Below are 27,772 nucleotides of genomic sequence, written 5' to 3'. Positions count from 1 at the left end.
GGTTGTGAGGGGTGCCTTCCTTGAACAGGCAGCTCTGAACATGAGCCTTTCCCTGGGCTCCCGAAGGCCTGTTCCTCAGAGAGAAGCTTGGTTGTAAACAGTTCTAGAGCGGGCGACCTCCATCTGTCAGGATCTAAATTAGGTGAGTGGAGGCAGGGCTGGGTTCCCTGGGCCAGCACTACAGCTTTCTGCGCCTGGGGTCGGCGGGAGGTGAGCCCCAGCAGCCAGGACAGCAGGACCCTCCCTCCTGACCTCACCCTGGAGCCATGTGGGCCCTCCTGGCTTAGCCCAGCTGCCCCAGAATGGGGTTTATTCTGTTTTCCGATGGGCTTTCATTTCAAGGTGTTCCTGTGAGGATTAGAACCTGGGTCTCCCCCTATTGGGAGCATGGCCCTGCTAGTGTCACCTGCCCTGTTTCCGCACCTGCAGGGTTATCTGCACTTAGAAGTGCTTTCTCCTTGCTGGTTGTGTGACCGGGGACAATTCTTTACCCTCTCTGTGCCAGTTTTCTCATTTTAAAATGGGGATAACAATACTGCCTGCCCATGAAGTACTCAGAACAAGTGCTGGGAACGGGCTGCTCTAATTGTTATTGAGGGTCCTGGACCCTAGCTGAAGAAAGCATCTCACCCGTAGGCCCGTCTGTTACAAGTTCTGTCCCTTGGGGCCTCCTCCAGGCCCATATCTGTGTGCCAGGCCTTAGAGCCTGGCATCCGATAGGCCTGGCTGAAGATCCTGGGCAAGCTGCGCATCTGTGGCCAAATTCCCTCACCTCCTTGAGCCTCAGTTTCCTCATCTGTAAGATGGGGGTGACAAGGGAAGCCCCCGTCCTTGTGGGCAGAGCACCCGGGTGCTCACCCACACGTTTCCCCCAAACCTGCCGGCCCTGAGGAAACCCTTTGCCTGGAGAACAGGAGTAGAGATGTGGCGGATGAGGCCAAAGGGTCCCCAGGCTGGGAGGCGACAGGCAGCAGGCTGTGCGGCTGTCACACAGACACACACAGCCCTTGTCGGCTGTAGGACCAAGATGGCCAGATCATGGAGTGGGCCTGAGCACGCTCGTGTCATGACGGCACCAGGCGGCAGGTGGCCCCTCAGAGCCCAGTGTCCGCCCTTGGAGCACAGGCCCACCCCTGCAACTGCAGAGCTCTCAGTGCACACCCCGGCCAGGAGACTGTGAGACCACATTTATTCGGCCAGGAGTGGCCTTGTGTACAATTTACAGAGCTCCTTCCCGTACCAGGACCGCCAGCATCGCCAGGGCCCCCAGGCCAGCACCATCCCCGCACCTCTGAGTGCGGGAGGCCAGCGATACTGGCTGCGTGGCAGATGGCCAGGGTACGGATGTCAGGTGGGGGCCGGGAGTGAGCTTGGCCTTAGACCTTCCACATGGAGGGCTGGGATGCCCAACAGGGGAATCCTAGCCCACTCAGAGGTTTCCCAGGTGCCTCCGCAGCCCATGGCCCTGCTAGGAGAGCACAGGTGCGAGGGGGGTGCTCCAAGCCCCCCGGGGACCAAGGACCCCTGTCCCGGCCTGGACATCCACCCAGGGAGGGGAAGCTGCCGGAAAAGAAAACGTGCGGGTAGACCTTCTTCCCAGAGCCCCTCTGCTGTATGCCCACGTGCCCCCTCTGCATCTGAGTGAGAAGACCTGTTCCCATCCGCCCCACCCCCACCCCACCCCCGCTCTGCTCAAGGAATCCTGAGAGGAAACAGCCTCCCCCAGGGAGGGTCCTGGAGTGAGTCTGACCCCAAATGAACTCTGGGGCCAGGAAGCATGAATATAAATATATATGCTGTGTGTATATATTATATAAACGTATCTGTATATGTATATATGTACATGCACGTCACGAGGGCCGGGGGCCGCCGTGCCCCAGGACGGGGGCTTCTCCGCCTGGTCCAGGACTAGCCTGGCTCCTCCCCAGAAGCATGGCCACCCGGGCACCCCGAAAAGCCTCGGACCGGGCGGCCAGGGGGCCACGACCATCACTTGAGGTCGAGTGTCCAGGTGTTCGGGACGTAGAGGGACTGGGTCTGGCGGGCGCGGCGGGGCGTGGTGTTGAGGGCGTCCACACTCCTGCGGCTGGAGCGCACCACGTCCGCCACGAAGCCGGTGCAGTCGCTGCAGACGTCCTTCAGGACACAGCCGTGGGTGTAGATGTGCGGGAACTCCTCCTCCACGCTCCGCCAGTGGGGCCCCTGCAGGGGTCTGGGGCAGGACGGGGCCGTCAGGGGTCCTCCCGAGTCTCCACATCCCCCCGCGCCCACATCAGGCAGAGCAAAGTCCATCCCGCAGCAGCTCTTCCTTGGGAGGAATTTGGGTCCTGGGCTCTGACCTCTCAGCCCCACCCCACCCCAGCACACAGGCCCCCGCCCAGCTTCCAGGTGACTGTGACACCTGCCCACCACAGGGACGTCACCAAGGGCAGGCACGCACTGGAAGGCGTCTCTTCTCTGTGCCAGCGTGACTTTGGCGGTTGACACCCTCTGAGGACTCTCGAAGCCCAGCGTGTACACAGGAATGTGTGCAAACTTCTTAGACGGCATCTTCATCTGCAACACAGAGAGACACTCCAGGCACCCTGGTCCCCCCGAGCAGCTGCCAACACACAAGATGGAGCATTGCGGCCTGTATGTAATCAGCACTTAACACTGATGAGGTGGTCTCTCTACAGCCAAGTGGCAGCATGAAAAGTAAGGGCTTGAAAATAGTGGTGGTAAAAATCCCTCAAACAGATGATTGTTTCTGGGATGAGGTGTAAAGGGGTGACATCCTTCCAAATATTATCCTTTACCTCTGTGCACACCTGCGTGTATGCAGACACCCCAAGCTGCTATAAAATGAGGCTTTCCAAAAACACTCAAGGAATTTGGGGTGTCAGAAGGAGGACTTTTAGAGAAAGAGACGGGTCTCCTGGCACTGGCCTACTAACACAGAATATTTAATTTTTAAAAAAAGGGACCATTTACAAGGGTCTTTAAAAACTGCAGTTTTGGGAAGTGTAGAAGTGGATCGCTCTGGAGGAAGGAGCTGAAGAGGTGAGGTTAGTGAGCAGGGATCACCCGACAGGAGACAGCAGAGCCTCTGCCCACCCCCGGACAGGCCCGGTCGGGCCGCAGGACACCTGAGATGTGGGCCCTCGCTCTGACCCCAGGTGGTCCTCACCTTTATGCTGCAGGAACTGCAGACAGCTCTGGAGAGAAAAGAAGAGGGTTTGCAGTGTCAGCTGTGAGGGATCCAGCACCCGCCCGGCACACAGGCGAGGCCAGGCTGTCACTGCCTCCCGCTTGACCCCTGGCCACGTCAGTGCTTTACTTTCATTTTACTCCCAAATCTTGCTTTTCTTTTTACTCAGCTCTGCACCCAAAATACTTCTGCCCCTCCTCGCTCTTGCTGGGGAGCATCTGGTCTGGAGTGGAGGGTACCTGACCCCTCTCTCCACAAGCACTGTCAGAGCCAGAGGGCCCTCAAGTGAGATGCCCGTCTTTAAGCAGTGATTAACAGTGTTTATTTCCCATACGTGATTTCAAAAGTAAATGCCTTCTTGTTGTAAAAATTCAAACACTAGAGAGAATTTTAGTTTAGACACGAGTCCTCTCCTGTAAAGCCCATCCTAGAGACGATCCCTCCTATCAGCAGTTTCCATTCTCCATACCTAAGCATAAATTAACAAAAACATACATTTAAAGTAAAAATACAGTAAATGAAATGGGGTATCATGTGTACTATCGTATAAAGATACACCAGGGCTCTTCTCCACATCAGTACAAATTGTCCAAATTCATTTTTTAAAACAAGGGACCATGCACTCTTGCATGGATGTCCCGTAATTAATTCGCCGTCAACAAACCTCTGTATTAGTTTGATTTTATTTTACTGTGGTCAGGAAACATACTTTGTATGATATGAATCCTTCCGCATTTTTGAGACTTGTTTTTTGACCCAGAATAGTCAATTTTGGTGCACGTTCCATGTGCACTTGATAAGAACATACATCGCACTGTTCGGTCTAGTTTCTCTAAATGTCGCTTAGATCAAGTTGGTGGTAGTGTCATGCAAACCTCCTAGACCCTTAGGGTTTCGTATCTCTAACCATAAGCATGGATTTAGCTATTTTTCCTTGCAGTCTGTCAATGTTTTGTTCCATGTATATTGAATCTCTTGCTAGGTGTGGAAAATGTTCAGGATTATTTCTTCCTTTTAGTGTTATGAAATGAACTCCTTTAACTCTGATAATACTCTTTACTCCATAGTCTACTTTGTATCATATTAATATATCAAGTCAAGCTTTCTTTAGACTAATGTTGGTGTGGTGTATCTTTCTCCACCCACCTCCCTCCAACCAGTGTGTGACTTTTATTTAATGTACATGTCTTGGGAATTCCATGGCGGTCCAGTGGTTAGGACTCCATGCTTGGGTTTGCAGGGGGCTTGGGTTTGATCCCTGGTCGGGGAACTAAGATCCTGCAAGCCGTGCAGCGTAGCCAAAAAATAAAATTAAATTAAAAATAAATTACATGTCTTGTAGACAGCAGATTGTCTCGCTTTCTTTATTCAATCCGAGAAACTCTGCCTTTTAATTGGATTGTTTACACCATTTACGTTTAATGTAATTGTTGATATAATTGAGTTTAAGTCTATCATCTTGTGATTTGTTTTCTTTTTGTCCTATTTGTTCTTTGTTCCCTTTTCCTGTTTATGCTTTCTGTATTGAGTGTTTTTTATGATTCCATTTTATCTTCTTTGTTGACATACAAGCCATTCCAGTGGTTGCTTTTGGGCTCATAGGATAGTCTTTAACTTATCACAGTCTTCCTTCAAGTAATATTTTACCATCTCATATAAAAACTTATAACAGCATACTTACAGTCTCCATCTCTGGTCTTAATGCTACTGTTATATTTTTTTACTTACAGATATGTGATAACCCCCAAAATACATTTTTATTAATTATTTGCATGCCTGGTAATCTTTGATTGGATGATGGACACTGAATTTTACCTTGTTGGGTGCTGGGTATTGGTTTACCTTTTAAAGAGGTATAAGAAGATAATCTTATATGTTAGGAGTTGCTGTTCCTAGTGCTCTTATTGCTTTGTGTACATTCAGGTCTCCATCTGGTGTCACTTTCCATCTACGTGGCAGACAGACCTCATTTAACATTTGTTCCAGTGTGGGTCTGCTGGTGAAGAATTTTTTTGGCTTCTGTATTTCTGGAAATCTTTACTTTTGCCTCTTGCTGGGTACAGAATTCTAGATTGACCGTTTTTTTTTTTTCTTCTTCTTTCAGTACCTTAAAGATGTTGTTCCACTGACATCTTGCCTGCAATGTTTTGATGAGGAACCTGCAGTCATCTTTCTCTTTCTCTGTACATAACATGTCTTTATTTGCTGACTGACTTTAGGAATTTCTCTTTATCACCGGTTTTGATCAATTTAATTATTATGTGTCTTGGTGTGATTTTATTCATATTTCTTGTGCTTGGGGTTCACTGAGTTTCTTGTAGGTTTATATTTTTCATCAAATTTGGAACACCTTTTTAGCTATTATTTCTTCAAATACTTTTTCTGCCCCCACATCTTTGGGAACTTTAATTACACCTATATTAGGCTTCTTAATGTTATCCCACAGCTTGCCAACACATTTTTCATTTTCAAATTATTTTTTCTCTGTGTTTTTGTTTTGGGTAATTTTGTTTTGGATAGTTTCTATTGCTAGGTCTTCAAGTTAACTAATCTTTTCTTCTGCACATTCCTCTGAATGTCTAACCTGCTACAAATCATCCAGTGTAATTTTCATCCCAAACATTCCAGCTTTCATGTCTAGAGGTTCGATTTGTCTCTCCTTTACCTTTTCCATGTCTTTAACTTTGGCAGCATATGAAATGCAGTTCAAAACTTTTAATGTCCACAGGACTTCCCTGGTGGTCCAGTGGTTAAGACTCCGCACTTCCACTGCAGGGGGCGCGGGGTTCAATCTCTGGTTGGGGAACTCAGATCCCGCATGCTGTGCGGTGTGGCCAAAAAAACAAAAACAAAAAACCTTCCAATGTCCTTATCTGCTAACCCTAAAATGTGTGTCAGTTCTGGGTGATGTGGGTCATGGGTCATGTTCCCCTGCTTCTTGACATGCCTGGTAATGTTTGATTGGACGCCAGGCGTTTCATCTTGCTGGCTGCTGGATATATTTTTATTCCTATTCTTGAGTTTTGCTCTGGGAAGCCGTCAGGATACTTGGGAATAGTTTGGTCCTTTCCGGTCTTGCTTTTGTGATTTGTTAGTTCTGGAGCAGTGCTCAGTCTAGGGGCACTTATTCCCGCTAGTGAGGCAAGACCTTCCTGTGTATTCCACTCAGCAGCCATGAATCACAACTTTCCACCATGGCTGGTGGGAATAGACACTATTCCTGGTACTGTTCCTTTAAACCCTTAGGACAGGGTCAGTCAACTTTTCCTGTAAAAGCTCAGATAGTCAACATTTTAGGTGTGACTAAATGAATAATAAACAGATGGGTGTGGCTGTGTTCCAATAAAACTTTATTTATAAAATAGGCAGTGGGCCAGATTTAGCTCATGGGCTGGAGTTTGCCAATCTGTGCTTCAAGATGATTCCCTCCAAACCCTCAGTAATTTCCTTGCGTGTATGTGCTGATCAGAACTCTGAACACTCAAGGGGGACCTTCTGCAGGTCTCTTGAGACCTGCTTCCTGGAGGACTCTCTCCAGAGGGGAGAACAGCAGCTGCCCAGGTGCCCTCGTTCTCAGCTTTAGCTCCTCCACCCCAGGAGCTGAATAGGCTACGAGTCCAGAGTTGAGGCCGTCCTAGGATAGAGCTCACCCTGTCTGCTTCCCGTTGGTTGCTTGACACCCGATGTCTTGAGAACCAGTGTTTCATGTCTTTTCTTTCTTTTTGGCTGTTTCATGCGGAAGATGCCTGTCCTGCTTCCTGTTACCCCACCTTGGCTGAAAGTGGGGGCTGCTCAGCCGTTACGATTAGATAAAAAATTCTGTCCCTTCCTTGCACAACTCACAGTGCCTGACAGATCGTCCTCAGAATCGCAGGAAGCTCTACTAGACAGAAGCCTAGAGGCTTCTTACCCCTCCTTCCCATGTTAATTCACAGCCAAGGTGCATTCAGAAGGCTCACTCACCTCTTGCAAAAGAGACAGGTGGACGGCCAGGAGAACAGTGGGAACTTGGTCCGGCAGCAGCAGCAAATCTGTATGGAAAGGCCTGCTTAGAGCCCAGTTTTGTCCAGAACTCGCCAGGCCCGGTCCTGCCCTCGCCTGCCCCAACCCCGGGCCCCTCACCTTCCCCTTCTTCAGACTGCTGAAGAGCTCCTTATTCTGCAGGAACTTCTCCATCTCGGCCTTCACCAGCACACGGCGCACGTCCATCACCTCCTCCACCGTCAGAGCCAGGCTCTCCACGGGGTGGCTGAACTCCTATGGCAGGAGGCCCAAGGGGCCGGTCTCAGGCTCTCAGGGCGTCTCCATAAGTTCCCCTCTTCCCGGAGGACCCTGGCACCTCCCTGGCCTCGGTCCACCAAGCCCAGCAGCTCCATAAAACGCCCCGCTCCTCAGCTCGGCCACGCCAGGGAGCCGTACCGCTCCCTGGGACTTCTCTGTGCATGGCTACAGGCAAGGCTTCTCTGACCTGGCCCCGCCCACCCCACCGGCCAGCCCCCAGCCCGTCCATGGCCTCGTTGCACATGTAACCCTTCAGCCCATCCCACCTTCGTCCGCAGTGCTCCCAGACCTGAAGCATCTGCCTCCAGCCTTGCTCCACACCTGCCAACACCAGGCCAGTCAGAGCCAGCCAGAGTCCCAATGCCCACTGCCCTTCCTCCTGGAGCCCTCCCCCGCTCCCACCTCCCTCCCAGCGCCAACCATCCACTGCGACTCCGGGTCTGCCAGTCAGGTGGTTGCACCTGTCCACCTCGTCATAAGCGCCCGGCCCTTTGGGCCGCCATGACGAGTACACCCTGTCCTAGCCCCCAGGGGAACAGTCCTGTGTTCTTAGCACAGAACTCCGTCTCTCAAAGCATCAGCAAGGTGTCCTGTGGCCCCCCAGGCACCTCACTGTTCTCATCGCATTTGATAAAATCATGCACCAGGGTTCAGGTCCAAGTGGGGACCTCAAAACGTCAGCCACTGTTAGCTCTTCACAATGAAAAGTCAGACAAAATTCACAGCCAATGAAACGGAGGCGCCGAGAGGGAGCGGCACAGAGTCAAGACCTGAGAAAGTGCTCTCCAGTGTCACCAGGCTGCCTTCCAGGCACAGGGCGATGGGCTTCTCACCTGTCCTGAGCCCCCAGAGGTGGAACTGGGCTGTCCCCTTAGCAAGGCCCCTCTCCGGCCCCGGGGGCCGCAGTACCCAGAAGGTCCAGGGGGCGGCAGCAAAGCCCAACCTGCCCAGGTTGGGTGGCTGGAGCGCGGAGCCCGCACACCACTGAGGGGAGCCCTCACCCCTCCTGAGCCCAGCTGGCACACCAGCCCAACACAGCCACCTTGGACCACCGCGCCTCCGTCACTCACCAGCCACTCGGAGGCCCCAGGCCTGTCCTCGACTGAGCCCAGGTCACTGCGTGGCGGGGAGCTGGGGTCATGCCGGGACTGGACGCTGACAGAACCTGGTAGAAGAACCGGGGGCTGTCAGGACAACCTGCAGGTGTTCTGGCGTTGGACAGCTGTGCCCAGGGAAGGGGGAGATGGCCCTCCAGGCAGCAGGAGGTGGTGGTGCGGTGGTTTCCTGGGGGTGAGGGGTCTAGTAGAGGACACATCACCCACATCGAGGGCCTATGCAGTGCGGCAGGCCAGAGGGGCCCGTATCTGAGCCCCATGATGGGGCCGTGGCAGCCTTGGTCAGCGCCCCTCACCACCCTTTGCCTGGAGACCCAGAGGGGCAGAGAGGGTCGGAGGGGGAAGAGGGGGTCCACCTCCACCATGGGGGTACAGTGAGGTACGGAATGCCTGGCCTGGACCTCTTCACACCAGGAGTGAGTCATAGCCACCACATGAGACCATCCCGAGAGGGGCCAGAAAGCAACACAGGGGCTCAAGGTGACCCTGAGGGGAGAGAAGGGGGCCTGGCCATGCCTGGTGGGAGGCACTGGGCAGGGTGGCAACCCTGTGACCCGGGGCACTTGGTGGGGCCCAGCCTTCACCACGGAGGGGACCAACTAACCCTGCGTGGCCAGCAGAACCGTACCGTCCTGCGTGCTGACCGATGGGGAAAGGGCGGGGCTCGTGACAAAACCCAGGGCACTGGTCAGGCTCCAGAGTGGTGTGTGCTACTCTGTGGGCACGTCTCCATTGACAGAAACACTAGAAGGATCTGTCAATCGTCCATCCATCCAGCTTTCTTTCTATACACCAATATGTCAACGGCAATTATCCCTAGGTAATAGAATGACGGGAACTTTTTTTTAAAGTTTTACAATGAGTATGTATTACTAATTTAATAAAGTTTCAAAAGGTGGGGGATGGCTGCCTGGGGTGATAAATACCCTTCCTGCAGGTGTGAGCTCCCTGTACCCTCTGAAGCCGCTGGGACCGGGCAGGGGCAAAGGGCGCCCGCAGGAGGGTGCCCAGGGAAGGGAGGGCAGCACCCACCTGGCTCCTGGGCGCTGGGCGTCCAGGACTGCACGCTGTCCGCACGCGGCCGAGCCCGTTCCAGGCCTCCAGGGGGCTGTAGGCCAGAGGTCACCTCGCTCCGGAGCTGGGCCAGGTCGTGCTCCGAGAAAGAGCGGTCTCGCCTCAGTGTCACCTCCCCACACGGCGACTCTTCCTCCTGCGAACACGCCAGCCGGCACCTCCCTGACCTCTCTGCCCGCCAGCGCCTCCTGCCGGTCCTTGGACCAAGGTGTCGGGCACAGGGGCCTCCGCTACACACTGCCCAGGCCAGGGGGAGGCGGGCGCCTCGAAAACCACACCCTGGTCTGCGGCTCCTGGAAAGTCCTGGGAGGGCAGGTCTGGGGGGCAGGTGGGGCCCGTGGACGTGGCCACCACCCTGGTCTCTGGGCTCAGAGGGCAGCAGCCAGGATGCAGAGCCCCGCTGGGACATGCTGGCTTTTCACCCCTGAAGGGGGCTGCCCAGCTTCCCAGCCCCAGGAGGACGGAGCACTCCGCTTTAGACCTTTCTGTGCAGAGGCCACAGTGGTCCAAGGCCACCGTCCCAGTGACCCTTCTGAGCCGCCAAGATGGGAAAGGGTCCTGAGCCCGGCCATGCTTGCCCCCAGGGCAGACCCAGCCCCACAGCAGGACACCGGCTTCAAAGCAGGGCGCGCCCCACAGAGCTGGACGCCGGATGGACGCTGGCTGTGTCCTTGCCCCCTCCCTCCTCCCCTCCTCCTCCCCCTCCCCCCCTCCTCCTCAGTCTCTCTTCAGGAACCCGTGGGCTCTGACCTCGGATATGTTCATCTCCTCCATCTCAGCCAATGTGGGCGCCTTGAGCAGGACCCGGGGCCGCTGGCGCTGGGCACTGCTCCCGGCATCCGTGATGGACAGGTTGATGCAGGAAGTGGACTTGACGTCCCCAGAGCAGGCGTTGAGGATGCAGGGCAGAGAGCCGAACCCTGGGGCAGGCAGCAGGTAAGGCAGGACAGGACAGGACGGGTTGGGGGTGGAGGGGAGGCAAGGGGCAGAGGAGGGGGTGTCCCGTGCTCACCCCGCTCACCCCGCCCATCCCAGTGCCTGTCCTCCACGGGGCGCAGCCTGCGTTCCTGCTTGATCTCCTCCAGGATCTTCTCGTGCAGCGTTCTCTGTTTCTGGGGTAAGGGGCGAAGCCTTCTCTCTGAGACCTGCAGGGGGTGTGGCAGTGCCAGGTGGGGGCCGACTCCCAAGCTGGGGAGGAACCCTGCATGAGGAATCCGGAGCCCACGGCATCACAAGGTCGGACATGGAGGCCCTGTGTGCTCCTGGGGCAGTGAGCGCCCCAGAACCAACCTTCCAAACGCCCCAAGGGAGCCGGTACCTGCTTCAGCGGAGGCCGGGAGCGGATGAAGTCCAGGATAAGTTCGTGGGCATCCTTCTTCACCCTGGGAGGGATGTCCCCGTTGACCTGTGTGTGGGGTGAGGGCAGCAAGGCTAAGGGCCCACCTGCCAGGGCTGTGGCCTTGAGAGGGGCTCATGCAGCCATGGGCAGCGCCTGGGCCTCACTCCAGCCTCCCTCTCAGTGGCTGTGCGGCCGTGGCCTTCAAGGGCCGACCACAGGCTTTCCCTGCATCTCAGATTCTTCATGTGGAAATGGGGGTTAGCGGCACCAGCTCAAAGGGTTGTCATGACGATGAAATTAACTCGCACGTTTAAGATTCTCAGCGATGCTGGCACACAGCAGGGGCTATGTGAGCGTTAAATGCGACAATCCTGCAGCCTCAGCTCCTGCCCCTGGTCCCCTTCTCCCTGCCCTTGTCACACTGTGTCCCTGAAAGGACCATGCACCACGTGACTCCGGGCCACGTCTGCCCCAGTTCAGTGGCCAGCACACCAAGCAGGGGCTCCAGCGAGCAGAGGGGGGCTGAACGTGGACCCCCTTCAACACGGCCTACCGTGACCTTGAGTAGCCCATCATGACCTTGAGGGGCCCACCATGACCTTGAGGGGCCCACCATGACCTTGAGGGGCGCACCATGACCTTGCGCAGCTTGTAGTTCCTGGCGCGGATGTCCTGCATCAGCATCTCGAAGGGGGTGAGCTGGAACTCTGTGGGCAGGGAGTTGAACTCCTGCTCCTGCACCTTCTTCAGCTTCACTCCGTGGCGCAGCTCCCGCATGAGCTGGACCCAGAGTCGGGCCTGGGGCCCCGAGAAGATGAAAATGGCCCTTAGCCCCGGGCAGGGCTCCCGGGCAGGGCTCCCGGGCTGTGCCCCGGGCCAGCGGGGGCCACGTCTTACCCAGTCCGTGCGCCCCAGGCTGTCGAGCTCCATCAGGGGCTTTTCTGACTGCGGCTCATCCTCCCGAAGCTTCTGCAGCATCTGTAAGTCCAGGAGAAAGGGGAGAAGAGCAGCTGTGGGGATGTGGGCCCTGCTGGCCTGTCTCCCACATGGGCTACTGGTCCACCAGCTACAAAAGGGACAAGTGGGCATTTTGGACAAGGCTTTGGGGCTCAGAAAGATATCTGGGGGAACCAGGCCATCAGCCTTGGAGCCCCACGGGAACACTGGAGTCCCACTGGCTATCTGTGGCCGCATCTCCCAGGCAAGGGCAGGGGAGAAAGCACAACCTCCACGTAGCACCCACACAGTACCTCCTGGCTGCAGTAGAATCTGCCCCCTTCCCTCACTGATCCCCCTCACTGAGGGCTTCAGACCTCAGCTCACAGGGCCCCCGGGCCCCACGCACACCCACCCTCATGGGACACCCTCGGCCGCTTCTCTGCACAGGATCCCATCTGCAGTTGTACATCTCTCTGCTGCTCTGATTGTTGTCTGAATGCTTGGCTCCATGAGGCCAGAACCACGTTTTCTGTTTTTGCTTTTATTTTTTTATCGTAGTGTTTCTGGCTCCTAGCACTGTGTGAGACACGTGCTAGGTCTTAAACATTGGTTGAATGAATAAATGAATCAATAAATGGGTAGTTGGATGGGTGGGAGGACAGCCGAGAGGGTGAGTTACTCAGCAGGCCAAGGCAAACAGTCACAGGGATGGACTTCACGGCCTGGGGAAAATGCTGCCGTCACGGTGAGGCCCCAGAAGGACGCCGGGGATCGTGGGGCAGCTGTTCTGTGCTGAGAATCTGGGAAGAAGCTGCTAGGTTCGCTGCCCTGATCTTCGCAGCAGCTGCCGTTCTTCCTCCAATCTTCCTCCCTGGAGAAGCAGCTGCCTTTGGCGCACAGCCTCGCCCTCCCCATCCCCCAAATCAGACAGAACCGGTTACCCTGGCTTTCACCCCAAGCCACTTGCCAAACTGCTTTGGACGCTCTAGAAAACTCTGCCAAGTCTCTGAGAAGCACAAGGTGTGTGATTCTAAAAATAGACCTGCGTGTGACCTGGCGGTCTCTGCAAAGGGCAGGAAGGTGGGTCTCCTGTCGTTCCTGGAGTATCTCTACCTGCCCCCTGAGTAGGCTGTTTCTGCCCCAAATGCCAGCCCAGCTGCGCCCCACCAACAGCCTCCCTCTCACCACCTCCTCCAATTTCCCAGACTTCTCTTGGGTCAACTGCTTGAAGTCTAGAGCTGTTTGCTCCTAAAACAAAGAGCTTTTATTGCCTGGGTAAGGAATTGACCTCAGCAACAGGACAGGTGACAGAAAACCATTAGGACCATCCACAATGAGAGCACTGGAAGGACATCTCTGAGATGCCGGGGAAGCGTGGGGAGGGAAGAAGGGGGATGGGGCTTCGGAGGCACAGGCTGTGCAGAGGGGCCACCCCCCCTTGGGCTAGGATTGGGCTGTAGATGAGGGCCAAGTGGCTCAAGGAGCATCTGAATTGTCCTGCGCTGGGTCCCAGGCCCATCGATCAAAACAACCCTGAGAGCCTGCTCGAGCTCAGAGCCAGAGGAGCTGCGCAGGAACGCTTCCTGGTCAGAGGAAACGAGAGACACGTGCCCACAAGGGCCAGGGTGGAATCAGGGACCAGCAGCAGTTAATTCCAAAAATACCTCCCGACCTCTCCAAAAATCTCTGCTTTTTCTCATCTGTGAAATGCTGGTGGAAGGCAGGGGTCCCTGTGGGCTGTGACCCCCGTTTCAAGGAAACACCTCAGTTCCTGCCAAGGGAGAGGCTGGGAGAGCTGGGGCGGAGACTGTCACCTCCTGTGACTTTGAGACCATGAAGAAGCAGAGCAGCCCCGGGAGAAGGCCAGCTGGGAGCCGGGTCAGGCCCCCTCTGCTCTGTACTAGCTGTGGCGTGGGGCAAGGACACAGCCTCTCAGAGGCTTTCCAACTGCTCATCCGGAAAAAGGGTGATAACCGCGGAGGGAGGTGGAGGGGAACAGCAGACTGTCACCAGCGGGGCAAACACCTGGGCGAGTGTCCTCTCACTGAGCTGCCCACCTCCCCAAAGCTCCAGCACGCTGGCACCTCTGCATGGGTCCTGGGCCGCCCTCTGCACCCTATTTTCGGAAGGAACCATCACCTGGGCAGGTGAGCCGGAGGCAGGAGGCACAGCCCCTTTTGCAGATGCAAACATGGGGATCCGAGAAGTTAATAACTAACTTAGAGGCAACAGGAGTGAGGTCACGGGGCAAAGGTGCCACTTATATAAGTTTCTGAGCCTCAGTTCCCTCCTGTGCAAAACCGGGTACGCAGGAGGTGTGCGGGTTAAGCTAAAACCTACAAAGCGTTCAGGGCACTCCCACACAGAGCGAGCTGCGAGCCGAGGATTTCCACCCCCTGTGGACGGACAGAGGGACACAGGGAAGGAGGCAGGGACTGGGGAGGGACAGCCGGGCCCCGCCCTCCTGGCCCCGCCTCTGCGGGTGGAGGCGCCTTCACGGCCCCACCCCTTGCTCCACCCGCCCCCACGTGCCCCGTCTGCCTCGCCCTCAGCCCCTGCCAGGCGCCCCCATGTCCTTGGTCCCTACGGCCTGGGCGTCGCCCAGTCTCCACTCACCTCCTTGGCCTCCCGGACCCTGGCGAGGAAGGCGCGCAGCTCCAGCGTCTCCACGAAGAGTGCGCGGCACACGGCCTGGTAGTGGGTCTGAGCGCCCCGGGGCTCGGCCAGGCGCGCGGCGCACAGGCGCATGGCCTGTGTGAACGTGCGCACGGCGCGGGGGCCGCCCTCGGCCTCCTCCTCCTCCTCGGGGGCCCCGTAGCCCTCGTCGGCTGCCCCGCCACCGCCATCGTCGTCGCAGTCGCTGTTGGCCATGAGGTCGATGAGCCGCTCCAGCTGCGGGCTGAGCTCGCGCTCCACGTGCTCCGCCAGCCCCCAGTCCAGCGCGCGGTAGATGGCGAAGCCCAGCGACTGAACCACCTGCGGGACAGGGGCCCGCGGTCACAAACAGGCAGGGAGGGCACACACGAACTGGAGGGGTGCCGGGAGGGGGCCGGCGGCGGGCCGGGGTCCCAGCTGCCGCAGGAGAAGGTCACCACCGCGCGGCTTCTAATGGTGAAATGGAACAGCAGCTGTCCTCCCTGGGGATGCGCCCAGGGTCACCCAAACGGGGAACAGGGTGCTCCCCGTGCAGCACAGCCACTGTGGAAAACCGTGTGGCAAGTTCTTGTAATCCAACACGCTTTTGCCACGGGACTGCAGCTCCTCTCTGGGGAATTGAACCAAGAGAGAGGAAAAACGTGTATCCACGCTAGTCGTGAGCTGGGCAGCCGTGTGGAGCCCTGACCCCCGTGCACAGCCCAGAGCCAGAACTCCAGGCTGCTGGGCTCCGCATACAAATCTACAGTCCCCAAGGGCAGGCCCACGGCTCCCAGCCGGCATGGGGGGTGGAGGTTGCAGCAGCATAGGAACGTTGGAAAAGGTCTGTGTTCTTGAGTACAGTGTCGCTTACATGGTATACACGTTGGTCAGAACTCACCAAATGTGAGTTACCCCAACGGCTTTGTTTAAAAAAAGACAGAGAGGCAACCTAGTGAAACATTAGCTTTTCATATGCTGTAACAGTATATTTTAAATCAGAAGAGAAAGACTAGCTTGTTCGATAAAGTTTGACACTGGAACTCACAAAAAGCAAGATCCCCTCCCTTCAGTATTTTAAGCTGCATGTAAATTTCAGTGTATGTAAATTTAACCTGAAAAAGAAAAACCTAAAAAGTAATTGTACCCGAGGACGGGGAGCAGGGTGGGGTCACCAGGGGGCAGGTGGGGAGGGAAGGGGCGGGGCCCGCAGGGAACAGGTGTGTCCTTAGCTGCGGGGGGCCCACCATGCTATTCTGCTGGCTTTGTACATGCTTGAAATTCTTTCTCCATAATAAGTTTTTTTAAATTAATTAATCAATTAATTTTCGGCTGCGTTGGGTCCTTGTTGCTGCGCGCAGGCTTTCTCTAGTTGCGGCGAGCGGGGGCTACTCTTAGTCACGTTGCGCGGGCTTCTCACTGTGCCAGCTTCTCTTGTTGCGGAGCACGGGCTCTAGGCACGCGGGCTTCAGTAGCTGTGGCACATGGGCTCAGTAGTTGTGGCACGTGGGCTCAGTAGTTGTGGCTCGCGAGCTTTAGCTGCTCCACGGCATGTGGGATCTTCCCAGACCAGGGCATGGACCTGTGTCCCCTGCATTGGCAGGCGGACTCTTAACCACTGTGCCAGCAGGGAAGCCCCATAATAAGTTTTTTAAAAAGTGGATTAGCATATTAGAAACATGAGTCCTGCGGTAGAGAGACCTCTCCACTCTGCTTTCAATTTTACTTGGTGGGGAACTCTGTTTTCACAGACTGCCATTAACATCTAGGAAGCCAGGTTCTGTGGAAGACAGTCATCTGTCCCAGTGCCGTGTGCACCCCACAGTGGCCCTGGGACGCGGGTCTGCTCGACAGGGAGGCACCAAGGCGAAAGCAGTTCCACGCCAGCCAGTGGCGCAGCTGAGCCTAAGAAATAAGAATGAGGAAGCTGGACTTCCCTGGTGGCGCAGTGGTTAAGAATCCGCCTGCCAATGCAGGGGACACGGGTTCGAGCCCTGGTCCGGGAAGATCCCACATGCCGCGGAGCAGCTAAGCCCGCGAGCCACAACTACTGAGCCCGCATGCCACAACTACTGAAGTCCGTGCGCCTAGAGCCCGTGCTCCACAACGAGAAGCCACCACAGTGAGAATCATGTGCACTGCAACGGAGAGTAGCTCCCGCTCGCCGCAACTAGAGAAAGCCCGCGCGCAGCAACGAAGACCCAACGCAGCCAAAAATAAATAAATAAATCCTTAAAAAAAAAAAAGACTAAGGAAGCTGCATCCAGTGTGCACCGCACTTTGTTTTTGCGTTTGAAACTGCTTTCGTGGTTTCCCTTGAGGACAACGATGCAGAAGATACACACATGCCAAGATGACAACAGCTCTTTGCCACTCAACCTTGCCACAAGCCTTGAGGTAACCTCTAGTTTCACAGGTGGGGCAGAGACACAGAATGGCACAGGATGGCCGCGCTGGCCTGGGGGTCGGGTTGGCCTGCAGCCGGTGCCCAGACCTTGTGCCACGGACAGAGCTGCACCCTCACCAGGCACGTGCGGGCCACCTGGCCTCCGGGGCCCTTCTGGCCTCTCCTCTTCTTTCCTGAGATCCTACCCCCCTGGGCCCCAAGGGAGTGGGCTGGAGCAGAGCTGAAGGACAGGCGCGAGTGTCAGTGCTGTGCAGGGGACAGGGCACGAGAACAGGCCTTCCCTGTCCTGCAGAAACGCCTCCGAAGACACCCTGAGCCTGGAGGGGGCCTAGGGGCGTAAGCCTGGCTCGGGACACTGGACGCGTGGGAAGAGCAAGGGCCCAGTGGGAGAAAAGTTCCAGCAAAAGTCAACAACACTCCCAGCCTGGAGATGTCTTATCTCTGCCTCAGGAGGCGAGGGTCAGACCTAGCTCCAAGTCGCACCCTAGAACCATGAGTCAGAGGCCCAAAGGCCGAAGGCCGGCCACATCTGACAGGTGACCGAAGGGCCAGGCCGTGGCTGGTGCAGTCCCTGCGGCAGTGGGATCTCCAGAAAGCGCCTGGATGCCCCTCAGGACCGCTGGGTGGGCGAGGGCCCCACTTTACACAAATTTCCAGCGGTCCTTTCTTGGCTCAGAGGTGGGGGCCGGGAAGGAGATGGTAGGGGGGAGTGAACTCCACTCCCACCCCCCCGGGGGGACCTCACAGCCCCCGCCAACCACAGGGGTGGCCCTGACTCAGTCTCTCCAAAGGAGGCCACTGTGCCCCATGGGTGGGGCAGGCAGCAAAGCTCCCCTGCTCCAGCGCAGCACAGCCTGCCGCCCACCCAGCCTCCCCCGGTGGTCCTGGTCGCAGGCCCGTGCGGGCATCACATCAGTGAAAGGGTTAACTCCACTGCAGTCTCTTATCTGATAGCTGCTCCTTAAAAGCTTCTCAGAGGCAAAGACCACCGGCTTCCCCATAAGGAAAAACCTGGGCAGCCAGCCAAGAGCCTCAGAACCCTGAACCCCGCCTGCCCGGGCAGCGTGGGAACCAGGCACCCGCAGGCCCAGTGGGCCAGCCCCAGGGACCGGCCCGAGTAACCGAAGGGCCAGTGTGAGAATCTAGGCAAACCGCACGGGAGACTGCCCTGCCCCACTTCCTCGGGTGGGGCTCTGAGGCTGATTGATGAGGCTCCAGGCAGAACGGTGCAGACTGGACCCCTACATACAGAGTTCCTTGTAAATAGTTTCAAAACTGCTAACAAGAGGCCTCCTTTGGAGCGGGAGGTCGTGAACACAAGTCTACTCGAGGCCTGCGGGCAGCAGGGCAGCCCCGGCAGCAGGAGCCAGCAAGCAGTGAAATCGGTTCTTGGAAACGCGTGGCTGGGTTTTTCCCCCTCAAATTCCAGAAAACTGTATAGCACAGAGTTCACGGCAATCCCACGGGAAAGCCATGCTGTGTAAACAGCAGGGCATCCACCCCAGCCAGAGGGGTATCTTATCACTGACATTATTAAGAATGGCCAGCATGGGGCGATGAGAAAATGTCAGAAAACTTGGGGATGGTTTTATTATTGTTTCTGCATTCTACACAGCAAACCACACAGCCTCGTTTGGCCTGTGCCCACACCCTTGCTCTAACACTGTGTTTAATATATAAATATGTATTTGCACAAAACTGGTTTTCATAAGGCAGGAGGATGATAAACATCAAATTCAATTACCTGCGGGCGGGCAGATGGGACGGGAGACACAGGAAGAGGTCCTGCCGGTGAGGTTTGCGTTCTGGGTTGGATGGGGGCTCCGGGACATTGGTTGTGGGCTGTTTTTCCTGTTTGTCCCCCGGACCCAATTCCTGTCCAACACTCTGTGACCAGGGGGCCCCGGAGACCACATCACCTTTGCCCCCCCTCCTCCCTCGGGTCAGTGTGAGGCCCCTCCAGGAGCCCGGGGGTCGCAGGGGAGAGGGAGGGAGGTACATCACTCCCCCTGAACCTCGGGCCCACCGCGTCCACACCACCCTGGCGTGCTCCCCCATCACCGCCTGCCCTCTGGGCTCAATCTCCCTATCAAGCCCTTCCACTAAGCCACTGAGCATTTATCTGCGTCCTGCCTCACGGGAACAACTGTATAACTTTAAGTGCGTTATACAAGACACCTAACTTGTAACGTGTAGAGTTTGTTTTTAAAGTACCTGGGCTTCCGAGCTGGCCGGTGACACCATCGCTGTGGACTCTGCAAGGGGAGAGAAGAGGCAGTCGGGACCAGCGTCAGCGGCCCTGGGACCCGACACACGGGGCCGGCCCCCACCCCCCACTGGCCCCCCACCAGGAGCACACAGCGCATCGCCCAAGGTCTCCATCAGAAACCAGAAAGCTGAGCCGTCGGTCACTGGACGGACACCAACAAGGCCCAGCTCCCGGCTGGACACCAGGCGAGCCGTGCAGCCCTGCCCCAGGGGCGGAGGGGCGGCTGGCAAAGACAGCCCCTACTCGCCCTGCACAGCGACCACTCAGAGGGGGCAGCCAACAGGGCCACGGAGTCCATCCTGCCCCCTCGGGAAGCAAGGCTGGGGGCACGAGTGAAAGGGGAGAGAGGAAGTAGCCAGGGGCCAGCTCGGGTCAGCCAGGCCCAGGGAAAGCCCTCACGGTCGGAAGCCGCACACCCCCAAATCAGAGCTAGATGAGAAACCCAGACGCAGTGGAAAGGGCAGGCCTTGCTCCAGAGTTCCCGACAGCTGCGCTGGGTCAGCTGGCGTCTGGCCACCACCTCTGGGGATTTCTCCCCAGACTGTCTCTGCCAGAGACTCAGAGTCCCTGGGACGAAACCCAGGTGCTGAACTGGGCTCTAAGTATTTTATTAGGTTTATCGTCAGACGCGGCACTGAGTTGGCATGTTTACAAGTCCTCAGTTGTGTAACCGGTATACAGCCCAGAAGGTAGATGGTTCTCGTACCCATTTCACAGATGAGGAAACAGAGGCCCAAGGGAGTGAGCTCGTTTGCCCCAAGTTGTCACAGCTAGTAAGTGGTGGTGCCAGCTGTGGCCAGGCTGGGGGACCCCAGAATCTATGCTCCAGTCACTCCCTGAGCCACCCCCGGGCCTCCCAAGAGGCCAGGCTGGACAAGACACAGAAAACCCACCTCCTTCCACCACCTTCCTTGAATAAGGCACGCAGAACTGTGTTAGGCTATGAAGTTTAGCTGCCTTAAATTGAGGTGGAAAAAAAACACAAACCGTTGGGCTTCCCTGGTGGCGCAGTGGTTGAGAGTCCGCCTGCCGATGCAGGGGACACGGGTTCGTGCCCCGGTCCGGGAAGATCCCACATGCCACCGAGCAGCTGGGCCCATGTGAGCCCAGTGAGCCATGGCCGCTGAGCCTGCGCGTCTGGAGCCTGTGCTCCGCAACGGGAGAGGCCACAACAGAGAGGCCCGCATACCGCAAAAAAAAAAAACAAAAAAACCCAAACCGTGAAATTCTCTGCTAAGCGAACCTGCTGACTCTGCAAATATTTTCAAAACGCCATCAAAAGGCAGGAAGATCGCCAAAGACAAAGGGCGTTTGTGTCGGGCTGGTCCATTAAATAATGGCAGACACTGCAGCCCAGCATCAGGGGAGTTAATGCAACAGTGAGCATTAACTCCCAGCGAGCAGCTGGCCGTATACAGGTGTTGGATGGTCAGTAAAAGCCTGTAGCTGTGAACGGCGGCCATGGAAGGTGCGAGGGATCACACTTGACAAAGGTGCTTCCCGGAGGTGCCAGGGCCCCGAGTTTCCCTGATTTCAAGGGGGCAGGGGGCAGCCAACCCTCAGCGCCCATCACAACCCAGCACGGTCTGGAAGGTGAGTGTTCACCAGCCCAGTTGTATTTTAAGTCGCAAGGACTGGAGAGCCCCACGGTGGTTCCGTGCCCAGCGCTTTGCTGCAGAGCTAGCAGATGACTTACCGTGGCTGCAGCCGGCACAGACTCCTCGTGGAGGCTGGCGCCACGCCTCCCTCTTTACAGAGGAGGAAACTGGAGCTCAGAGAGATACAGAGATTTACCAAGACCACACAGCTAACAAAAGGTGGAGCTGGGGCTTCCGGGCGGAGCTGACACAGTGGTGGGCACCCTGTGCTCAGGCGCCCTGGGCTCAGGACAGGCCCATCTGCCCAGTTACAGGGGTGCCAACTCCAAGCCACCTCCTCCTTGACTGGGCCGTACCCGGAGGCCAAACTCCCTCCCAGGAGTCTAAGAGGATCACAGCGAAACCCTAGCATCTGACACTCACTGGCGTACCTGCTTAGATGGCCACGTCCTGGGACCAGAGTAACCAGTGCCCAGTGCTCCGTTTGTGGGCCCCCACAGCGTGGCCCTGGCACTGAACCGTTGATGCTGTCCCGGGGACCAAGGACTCCTTCTGCGTGAAGACCTGGGTAGCAGGAGTGGGGCCCTACAGGGGCAGAGAGGCTGGGCTGCATACCCCATGAGCGAAGCCTCCAGGGCACACGGGTCCCCCAGGGACCCCAAAGACCTGAAGCCTCTCCTAGAAGCATGGGGCAGAACTGGCAAAGGGCCGAGTGGGCTGAGCGTACCGTGGGGTCATTTGTCATGGGACCCCAGGCATAGGCATCTCACAGGTGTCCCAACAGGGAACACAGCTTGTCGAGGGACTGCCTTCCTGTGAGGTAATCCTTGGTCAGAGGTGGGACTAAATCTCCATGCTATCTACAAGCACACCAGCTCACAGTCACACCCTGCCCGCGCCTGCGCACGCACGCACGCACGCACGCCCACCTGCCCCATGCAGTGCCTTCAGCCCTCGGCCCCATTTTCTGAAGGGGGTGCTTGGTGTTCTCTGCAGCGGAGGATGTTTCCTATCAAGAACTGTGCAGTGGAGCAGCGCCCAGGCCCCTGACTCCCGCAGTCCTGCTCTGGGCCCAGCACGTGAACCTGCAGGAGCTGCTTCCCTAGCTGTGTCTGGGGAGGTGCACAGGGGACCGGGATCACAGCCCACAAGCCAGCGCCTCCGGGGCCAGGTATGCCCCAAGGCTCCCCAAACATCCACATGGCCTCTGGGGCAGTTGCTATCAAAGCCCCACTGCACAGAGAATGAAACTGAGGCACCCAGAGGCCTAAGTAACTTCCCAAGGTCAGGCAGGGGTGGGCGCAAGCTAAGGCTGAGTCTACTCGCCAGCGCCGTCCCCACCTCTCCCCGAGGGTGACTGCATGGCTGCTTTGCCTCCTGAACCTCGGTGTTCTCGTCTGTAGGATGGGCTCACAGCAGTGCTTCCCTCGCTCCCCATCTCCCAGGATGGCAAGGTGGAGCCGCTGCATCCCGGACCATATCTTGACTGTGTGACCCCACAGGAGCAAAGGGCCCAGGAGGACCCCTGCGTGACAGCAAGGGTGCATGGTAGCTTTGGTGGGGGGGTCAAGAAGCAGGAGACAAAAGCCATACGGGAAGGACCTGGTTCAAAGAAAATGTTTCAACCAGAAACACTCTGGCTGCCAGGAGGAGATTCAGCGAAGTATGCTCTCCTCGGAAGCAGGATTTCATCTTTCCAGCCAGCCCCTACTCTCCTCTCACTGCTGGACACTCAGCCCTCACCTGTATGTCCATCTGTGTGGAGAGCCACTTAAAAAGACACAGGTGGGACTTCCCTGGTGGTGCCGTGGTTAAGAACCCGCCTGCCAATGCAGGGGACATGGGTTTGAGCCCTGGTCTGGGAAGATCCCACATGCTGCAGAGCAGCTAAGCCCGTGCGCCACAACTACTGAGCCTGCGCTACAACTACTGAACCTGCACTCTAAAGCCCACGAGCCACATCTACTGAGCCCACGTGCCACAACTAACGAAGCCTGCGTGCCTACAGCCCGTGCTCCGCAACAAGAGGAGCTACCGCAATGAGAAGCCCGCGCGCCGCAACGAAGAGTAGCCCCCGCTCGCCGCAACTAGAGAAAGCCCGCGTGCAGCAACAAAGACCCAACGCAGCCAAAAATAAATACAATTTTTAAAAAAGATATAGGCAAGCTATAAAGACAGTCCCTGGTCACTCAGGAGGCGATCTCCCAGTGAGGCCCAGCAAGTCCACCTTGAGGGCCCGGAGCCCACAGGACACGCAGGGTTGCCTGGAACACCAGGGGTCCCCCTTCAGCTCCTGGGAAGGGACGTGCTGGGCCAGGAGGCGTGGGAAGGGGCACCTCCAGCGAGCACAGACGGCCCCACGTACACACACAGTGACAGCAGCGCAGAAACAGCAGCACATGTGTCTCTGTGTCTGTGTGCACAGATCCCTGGGCCCAGGGTGATGTGGGCTCCACACTGATGTTCCCTCATGAGTCCTCCCCACTCCCTGGGCATGTGCCACTCTCAGCCCAGTTTATGCAGGAGAAGTGGGGGCCCCAGCACTGCTACTTCTCCACCTACTGGGCTGGAGGTAAAGAGGTAGATAGAGAACCGGGCCCCATGAAGCTCATGACACAGGGGTGCCAAGGTCCAACACAGGACAAACTAAATGGTCTCAGTGTTTGGCACTCAGGGCTGCACGCGAGGTGAACTGGGAAGGCCTCGCCTCTAGGCAGCGATGGGCTGCACGGGGGAAGCTTCACCCTGGAGACAGGGCCCGCTGCTTGGTGGGGGGGGGGGGGCCTGGAAGGGCCAGTGGCCTCAGAACTACAGGCAGGAAAGGGCAGAGTGGGAAGAGGGGTGCAGGGGCAGGTGTGACCTGGCGGACAGGTCGCATGAGCACCCAAGCATGAAGAGAGGGGCCTGTGAAAAATTCCAGCATCAAAACTGACAAGAAAAACCCCCAGAAAAGCAGAGCAATGTGTAAATTAGCGTAAGCAGAGTGGAGAAGGCCGGAGGTGAAAGGAACCCCATCGACACCCTGCGCCCACCCTCCACCTGCCCAAGGGGGTTTTCACGGTGGAGAGCCTGGTGCCTGGAGAAAAGTATGCTGTTTCCCCGCAAATGTCGGCTGGGAGGATGGGAGGTCTCAGGCAAGGTGACAGCCGAGAGCTGCTTTGGAGCAGGCAGTGTCCTGGCGGGCCTGCCCTGGAGGCATCAGGCGGACAAATGCCACTGAAAGTGTCCCAGGACCACTGACCACTGGCCACGCTGCATGAACGGGCTTTGCCTCAGAGGACGGTCAGCACACACACTGCAGAGATGCCTGATGGACTTTCTTGCCTCAATTTAAAAACAAAACAAAACACCCTTCCCCATCAGGAGGTTTTAATAATGGCCTCTTAAAAATAACTTCACTGTTAGGGCTTCCCTGGTGGCGCAGTGGTTAAGGATCCGCCTGCCAAGGCAGGGGACACGGGTTCTGAGCCCTGGTCTGGGAAGATCCCACATGCCGCGGAGCGGCTAAGCCCGTGTGCCACAACTACGGAGCCTGCGCTCTAGAGCCCGCGAGCCACAGCTACTGAGCCCGCGAGCCACAACTACTGAAACCCGCGCACCTGGAGCCCGTGCTCCGCGAAGAAAGAAGCCACCGCAATGAAAGCCCGCGTGCAGCAACGAAGACCCAATGCAGCCGTAAATTAATTAATTTAAAAAATATAAAAAAAAATAACTTCACTGTTAACATGTTTTTCCATTTTCCCACTTGAAAAAGGGGGCTTCCAAGCAGCTATGAAGAAGTCTTCAGACTTGCCGACTAGGAAGTTTACTCGAGTAAGCTTCCCCTGCTTAGCTGGAAGTGGGAAGTATTCCCACTCCTATGCTAAAGTAATAGTACTCCTCCACACCTCCGGCCCCCCGCAAGTCAGGTTTAGTTTGGTTGTTGATGTCTTTCCTTTTTTCTTCTTTTTGGCCACGCAGCATGTGCGATCTTAGCTCCCTGACCAGGGGTCAAACCTGCTCCCCCTGCAGTGGAAGCACAGAGTCTCAACCTCTGGACCGCCAGGGAAGTCCCTGGTTGTTGCTTTCTTTAAAGTTATTTTAAACGTTGACTTAATGCCTACATTTACCAGAACTTCCTGAGGGAGGATGGGAACCTTCTTCTCAACTGCGATTACAGCACGAGATAAACACGCATCTTTCAGTGAATCCAGTAATCACTCAAGTCCCAGGGAAACGCTGGGTTAGCGACCTTAGGGAGACAGCTGGTCTAAAGTTTCAGCTGATTCACAAAAGCTCAACAGGGACAGAAGAGAAAGTTCAGGGTAATCTATTTTTCTTAACCTTTAAAGAGGCAGCAAGTCACAAACCTCATCCACCTTTACAAGACATGTTTATGGACAGAAACCAAAGATCCTGTCTAAGGGAAAATGAAATTGGGCCCCTCTGTGTCGTGGGCTGGGACGTCCCCATACAGGTCAGTGGAGAGTGGCCACACGTGAGCTTTGAAGCGCAGCCTTGGATTTCCAGTCGGCCTGGGTGAAGGCAGCACAAGCGCCGCTGGGCCTGCAGGGACCAGGAGGAAGGGGCTGACGCATCGCCGGGCTGGAGGAGTGGACAGAACCAGATGACCGCTGCACCCGAGGATGGCCCTTGTGGTCCACTGTGGAGAGTACTGACCCCACAGTCAGCGATGCAGGGACCCCTCAGCTCTGCACCTGACTGGTGGCAAACCACTTACCACTCTGGGCCTCAGCTTCCCCATCTTTAAAATCAGAGGGTCAGACCAGGCAGGCCCATTATAGTCCTGTACTGCTCTGCGGTGCCAGAAGCCACCCCCTGGGTTACACTGTGTGCCTTCAGGGATGAGGAGGGCCACAGGGAAGGTCTTTTAAGGAGGACATACAGCTTTACGAGAAAAGCTCTTGGTGAATATGCAGACTCCAGGGCCCCCCGATGACGAGAGGCCATCCTGTATCGTGCTCTCAGCCCAGCCTTTGAAGACAGTGGACACAGGCATTGAGAGCATCAGGGCTGAATCCAAATCCTGCCGCTTCCTGTGTGACTATGGGTAAGCCTGAGCCTCAGCTTACCCGACTGTAAAATGGGAACAGTACTGTTTGGGTCCAGCTCTTATTATTTTCTCCTGTCAAGTAAGTGTTTTTGTGGAAAATAGAGCAACTCTCAAGTGTCACACAGCTGAGGTGTTAAGGGAGGTGGGAGCAGGGTTCAGAGATGAGAAGGAGCTTGTGGAGAAACAGTGTCGGTCGTAGTGGGTGGGAGAGGTTCCGCGGACCCCTCCCTGTTACCAAAGGAGCTGTCGCTTCTGGCTAGCTTTGCCCTGGTCCTTCCCAGACCTCCATGAGTTTGCCCATGGATTTCTGCAAACCCACCCCCTCCAGCACACACAGCTGGCCTGTGTGCTTCCCCAAGGGTATCACTTTTGGGGGTAATATCGTCATATGCTCCGTCCCAGCACTCTGCTTCTCCAGGAAGAAAACTTTTTTCTTAAAGAGGCTACAAATCACTTAAACTCATCATTGTCCATAGACTTCAAGTACCTTTCAAGGGCTTCATTGTTGGTTCCCGTTCATGGTTCAGAGCAGAACACTAAGCAAGTTGTTCCCCAAATTTCACACATTCTCTGTTAAATCCTCATACCCACGGAAAACGAGCCCGAGAAAAGCGTGTTTCCTTTCGTGCCTAAGCGCCTGTCCTGTACCTACCAGTCCAACAAGGATCCACACCACCAGTCACTGGGTGGGAAGGTCTGAGGGTTGCAGACCCCCAGAGGAAAAAGGAAGCAGCCCAGGTGGGGAGAACCGCGGTAGGAGGGGCAGAGTCCAGTCTCCCTGCTGAAGGGCCTCAGGCAAGGAGCCAAAGCCCCCTCCCTCCTCTCCAGCCAGCAGCGCGCCCTGATGTTAAGATGGGTTTCAGGTGGGGGGAATCCAGGAAAGGGGGGGGTGAGGTTCCCAGGTCGAGAGAGTGACTTTCATGTCTAGCAGAGGGAAAGAGGAAAAGCAGGGGCAAGGGGCGGAGGTCCGCGTCCCAGCGGAGAGTTGCTGGGGGCTCCCAATCCAGAAAGGGGAGAGGAGGAAGGAGGGCCTTCCAGTCTCGTAGAGAGAGAAGGCGGAGGAGGGGCCCCCAGTGCGGCAGAGGGAGGGCGCGGAAATGGGAGAGGTCGGCGGGTCCAGAGAGGGAAGGCGCCAGAAGCGGGGCGCCGGGTCCGGGTCCAGGTCCAGCAAAGGGAGGGAGGGTCTCAGCCCCTCCCCGCGAGCGGACACCGCCCCCCGCCACCGGCCTCACCAGCCGCGCCGGGCTCCCGCTGCGCGCTGACCGAGCCGTCCCTGCGCAGGAGGATGTCCGCTGTGTCCCGGATGCGCCGCCGGCCGCCCGGCGCGCCCCGCAGCCCGCGGCAGCACTGGAAGCACACGGCCCACGCCTGCTCCTCGTTGATGGGCTGCTCGTACGCCTTCAGCACCTCCTCCAGGGACAGCTCCCACGGTTCTGGCCGCCCAGCGCCCCCGGCCCGCTCGCCCGCTGCCGCGTTGCCGCTGGAGCTGCCGGCCCGGGCCATGGCCGCCCCATCATCGCCGCCTGCGCGCCCAGCCCGTTTCCATAACAGCCGCGCCAGGGCCGACGCGCCCGAGAAGCGCGGGGGGCGGATCCCGCGCCGCCAGCCGCTGCTTTGTCATCGTCGGGCCCCGCCCAGCGCGAGCGGCCGCAGGTGAGGCCTGGGAGAGGAGGGGGAGGGAAGGGGAGGGGAGGAGGGGGAGGGGAGGGGCGGGAGAGGGGAGGGGAGGGGCGGGAGAGGGGAGGGGAGGGGCTGGAGAGGGGAGGGGAGGGGAGGGGCGGGAGGGGAGGGGCGGGAGGGGCGGGGGGAGGCCTGTGGAGAGGGTGAGGCAGGTGGGAGGGGGTGGAGAAGCCGGGATCCGGTTGCTGGGGGG

At 57.1% G+C, this 27,772-nt stretch overlaps 1 protein-coding gene across 7 annotated transcripts; it reads right to left on the bottom strand.

The window, feature by feature from the left end:
* Positions 1-343: 343 nt before the first annotated feature.
* Positions 344-27,507, bottom strand: SPIRE2 (spire type actin nucleation factor 2). Of its 7 annotated transcripts, none has more exons than XM_059999990.1 (15): positions 27,132-27,507; positions 19,194-19,234; positions 14,555-14,914; positions 11,897-11,977; positions 11,633-11,797; positions 10,979-11,065; positions 10,682-10,805; positions 10,411-10,580; positions 9,619-9,796; positions 8,542-8,636; positions 7,313-7,447; positions 7,154-7,221; positions 3,170-3,197; positions 2,441-2,556; positions 345-2,212 (listed from the first exon to the last, which is right to left on the bottom strand). In XM_059999990.1, the coding sequence occupies exons 1-15, from the start codon at positions 27,400-27,402 to the stop codon at positions 1,990-1,992; spliced, it is 2,142 nt and encodes a 713-aa protein (XP_059855973.1). In that variant the 5' UTR covers positions 27,403-27,507; the 3' UTR covers positions 345-1,989. The 7 variants fall into 7 exon arrangements, 4 of the variants coding, with proteins under 4 accessions (XP_059855974.1, XP_059855973.1, XP_059855972.1 ...); XR_009517651.1 differs by having other exon boundaries at positions 2,073-2,212; positions 2,441-2,602; positions 27,132-27,501; XR_009517652.1 differs by lacking the exon at positions 345-2,212 and adding an exon at positions 7,738-7,792 and having other exon boundaries at positions 2,520-2,556; positions 27,132-27,502.
* Positions 27,508-27,772: the final 265 nt, after the last annotated feature.

This window comes from Delphinus delphis, chromosome 20 (genome assembly GCF_949987515.2).
Source record: "Delphinus delphis chromosome 20, mDelDel1.2, whole genome shotgun sequence".
Taxonomy (NCBI): Eukaryota; Metazoa; Chordata; class Mammalia; order Artiodactyla; family Delphinidae; genus Delphinus; species Delphinus delphis.
The sequence above is the reverse complement of the archived record's forward strand: the minus strand, read 5'-3'. Positions and strand labels throughout refer to the sequence as shown.

Coding starts and splice junctions, on each gene's coding strand:
- SPIRE2 (XM_059999990.1), bottom strand. CDS start 27,402: ATGGCCCGGGCCGGCAGCTCCAGCGGCAACGCGGCAGCGGGCGAGCGG. Junction 9,797..10,410: donor AGGAGATGAACATATCCGAG/GTCAGAGCCCAC, acceptor GCGTGTTCGCAG/GAGGAAGAGTCGCCGTGTGG. Junction 8,637..9,618: donor GCCCAGCGCCCAGGAGCCAG/GTGGGTGCTGCC, acceptor TTCTTCTACCAG/GTTCTGTCAGCGTCCAGTCC.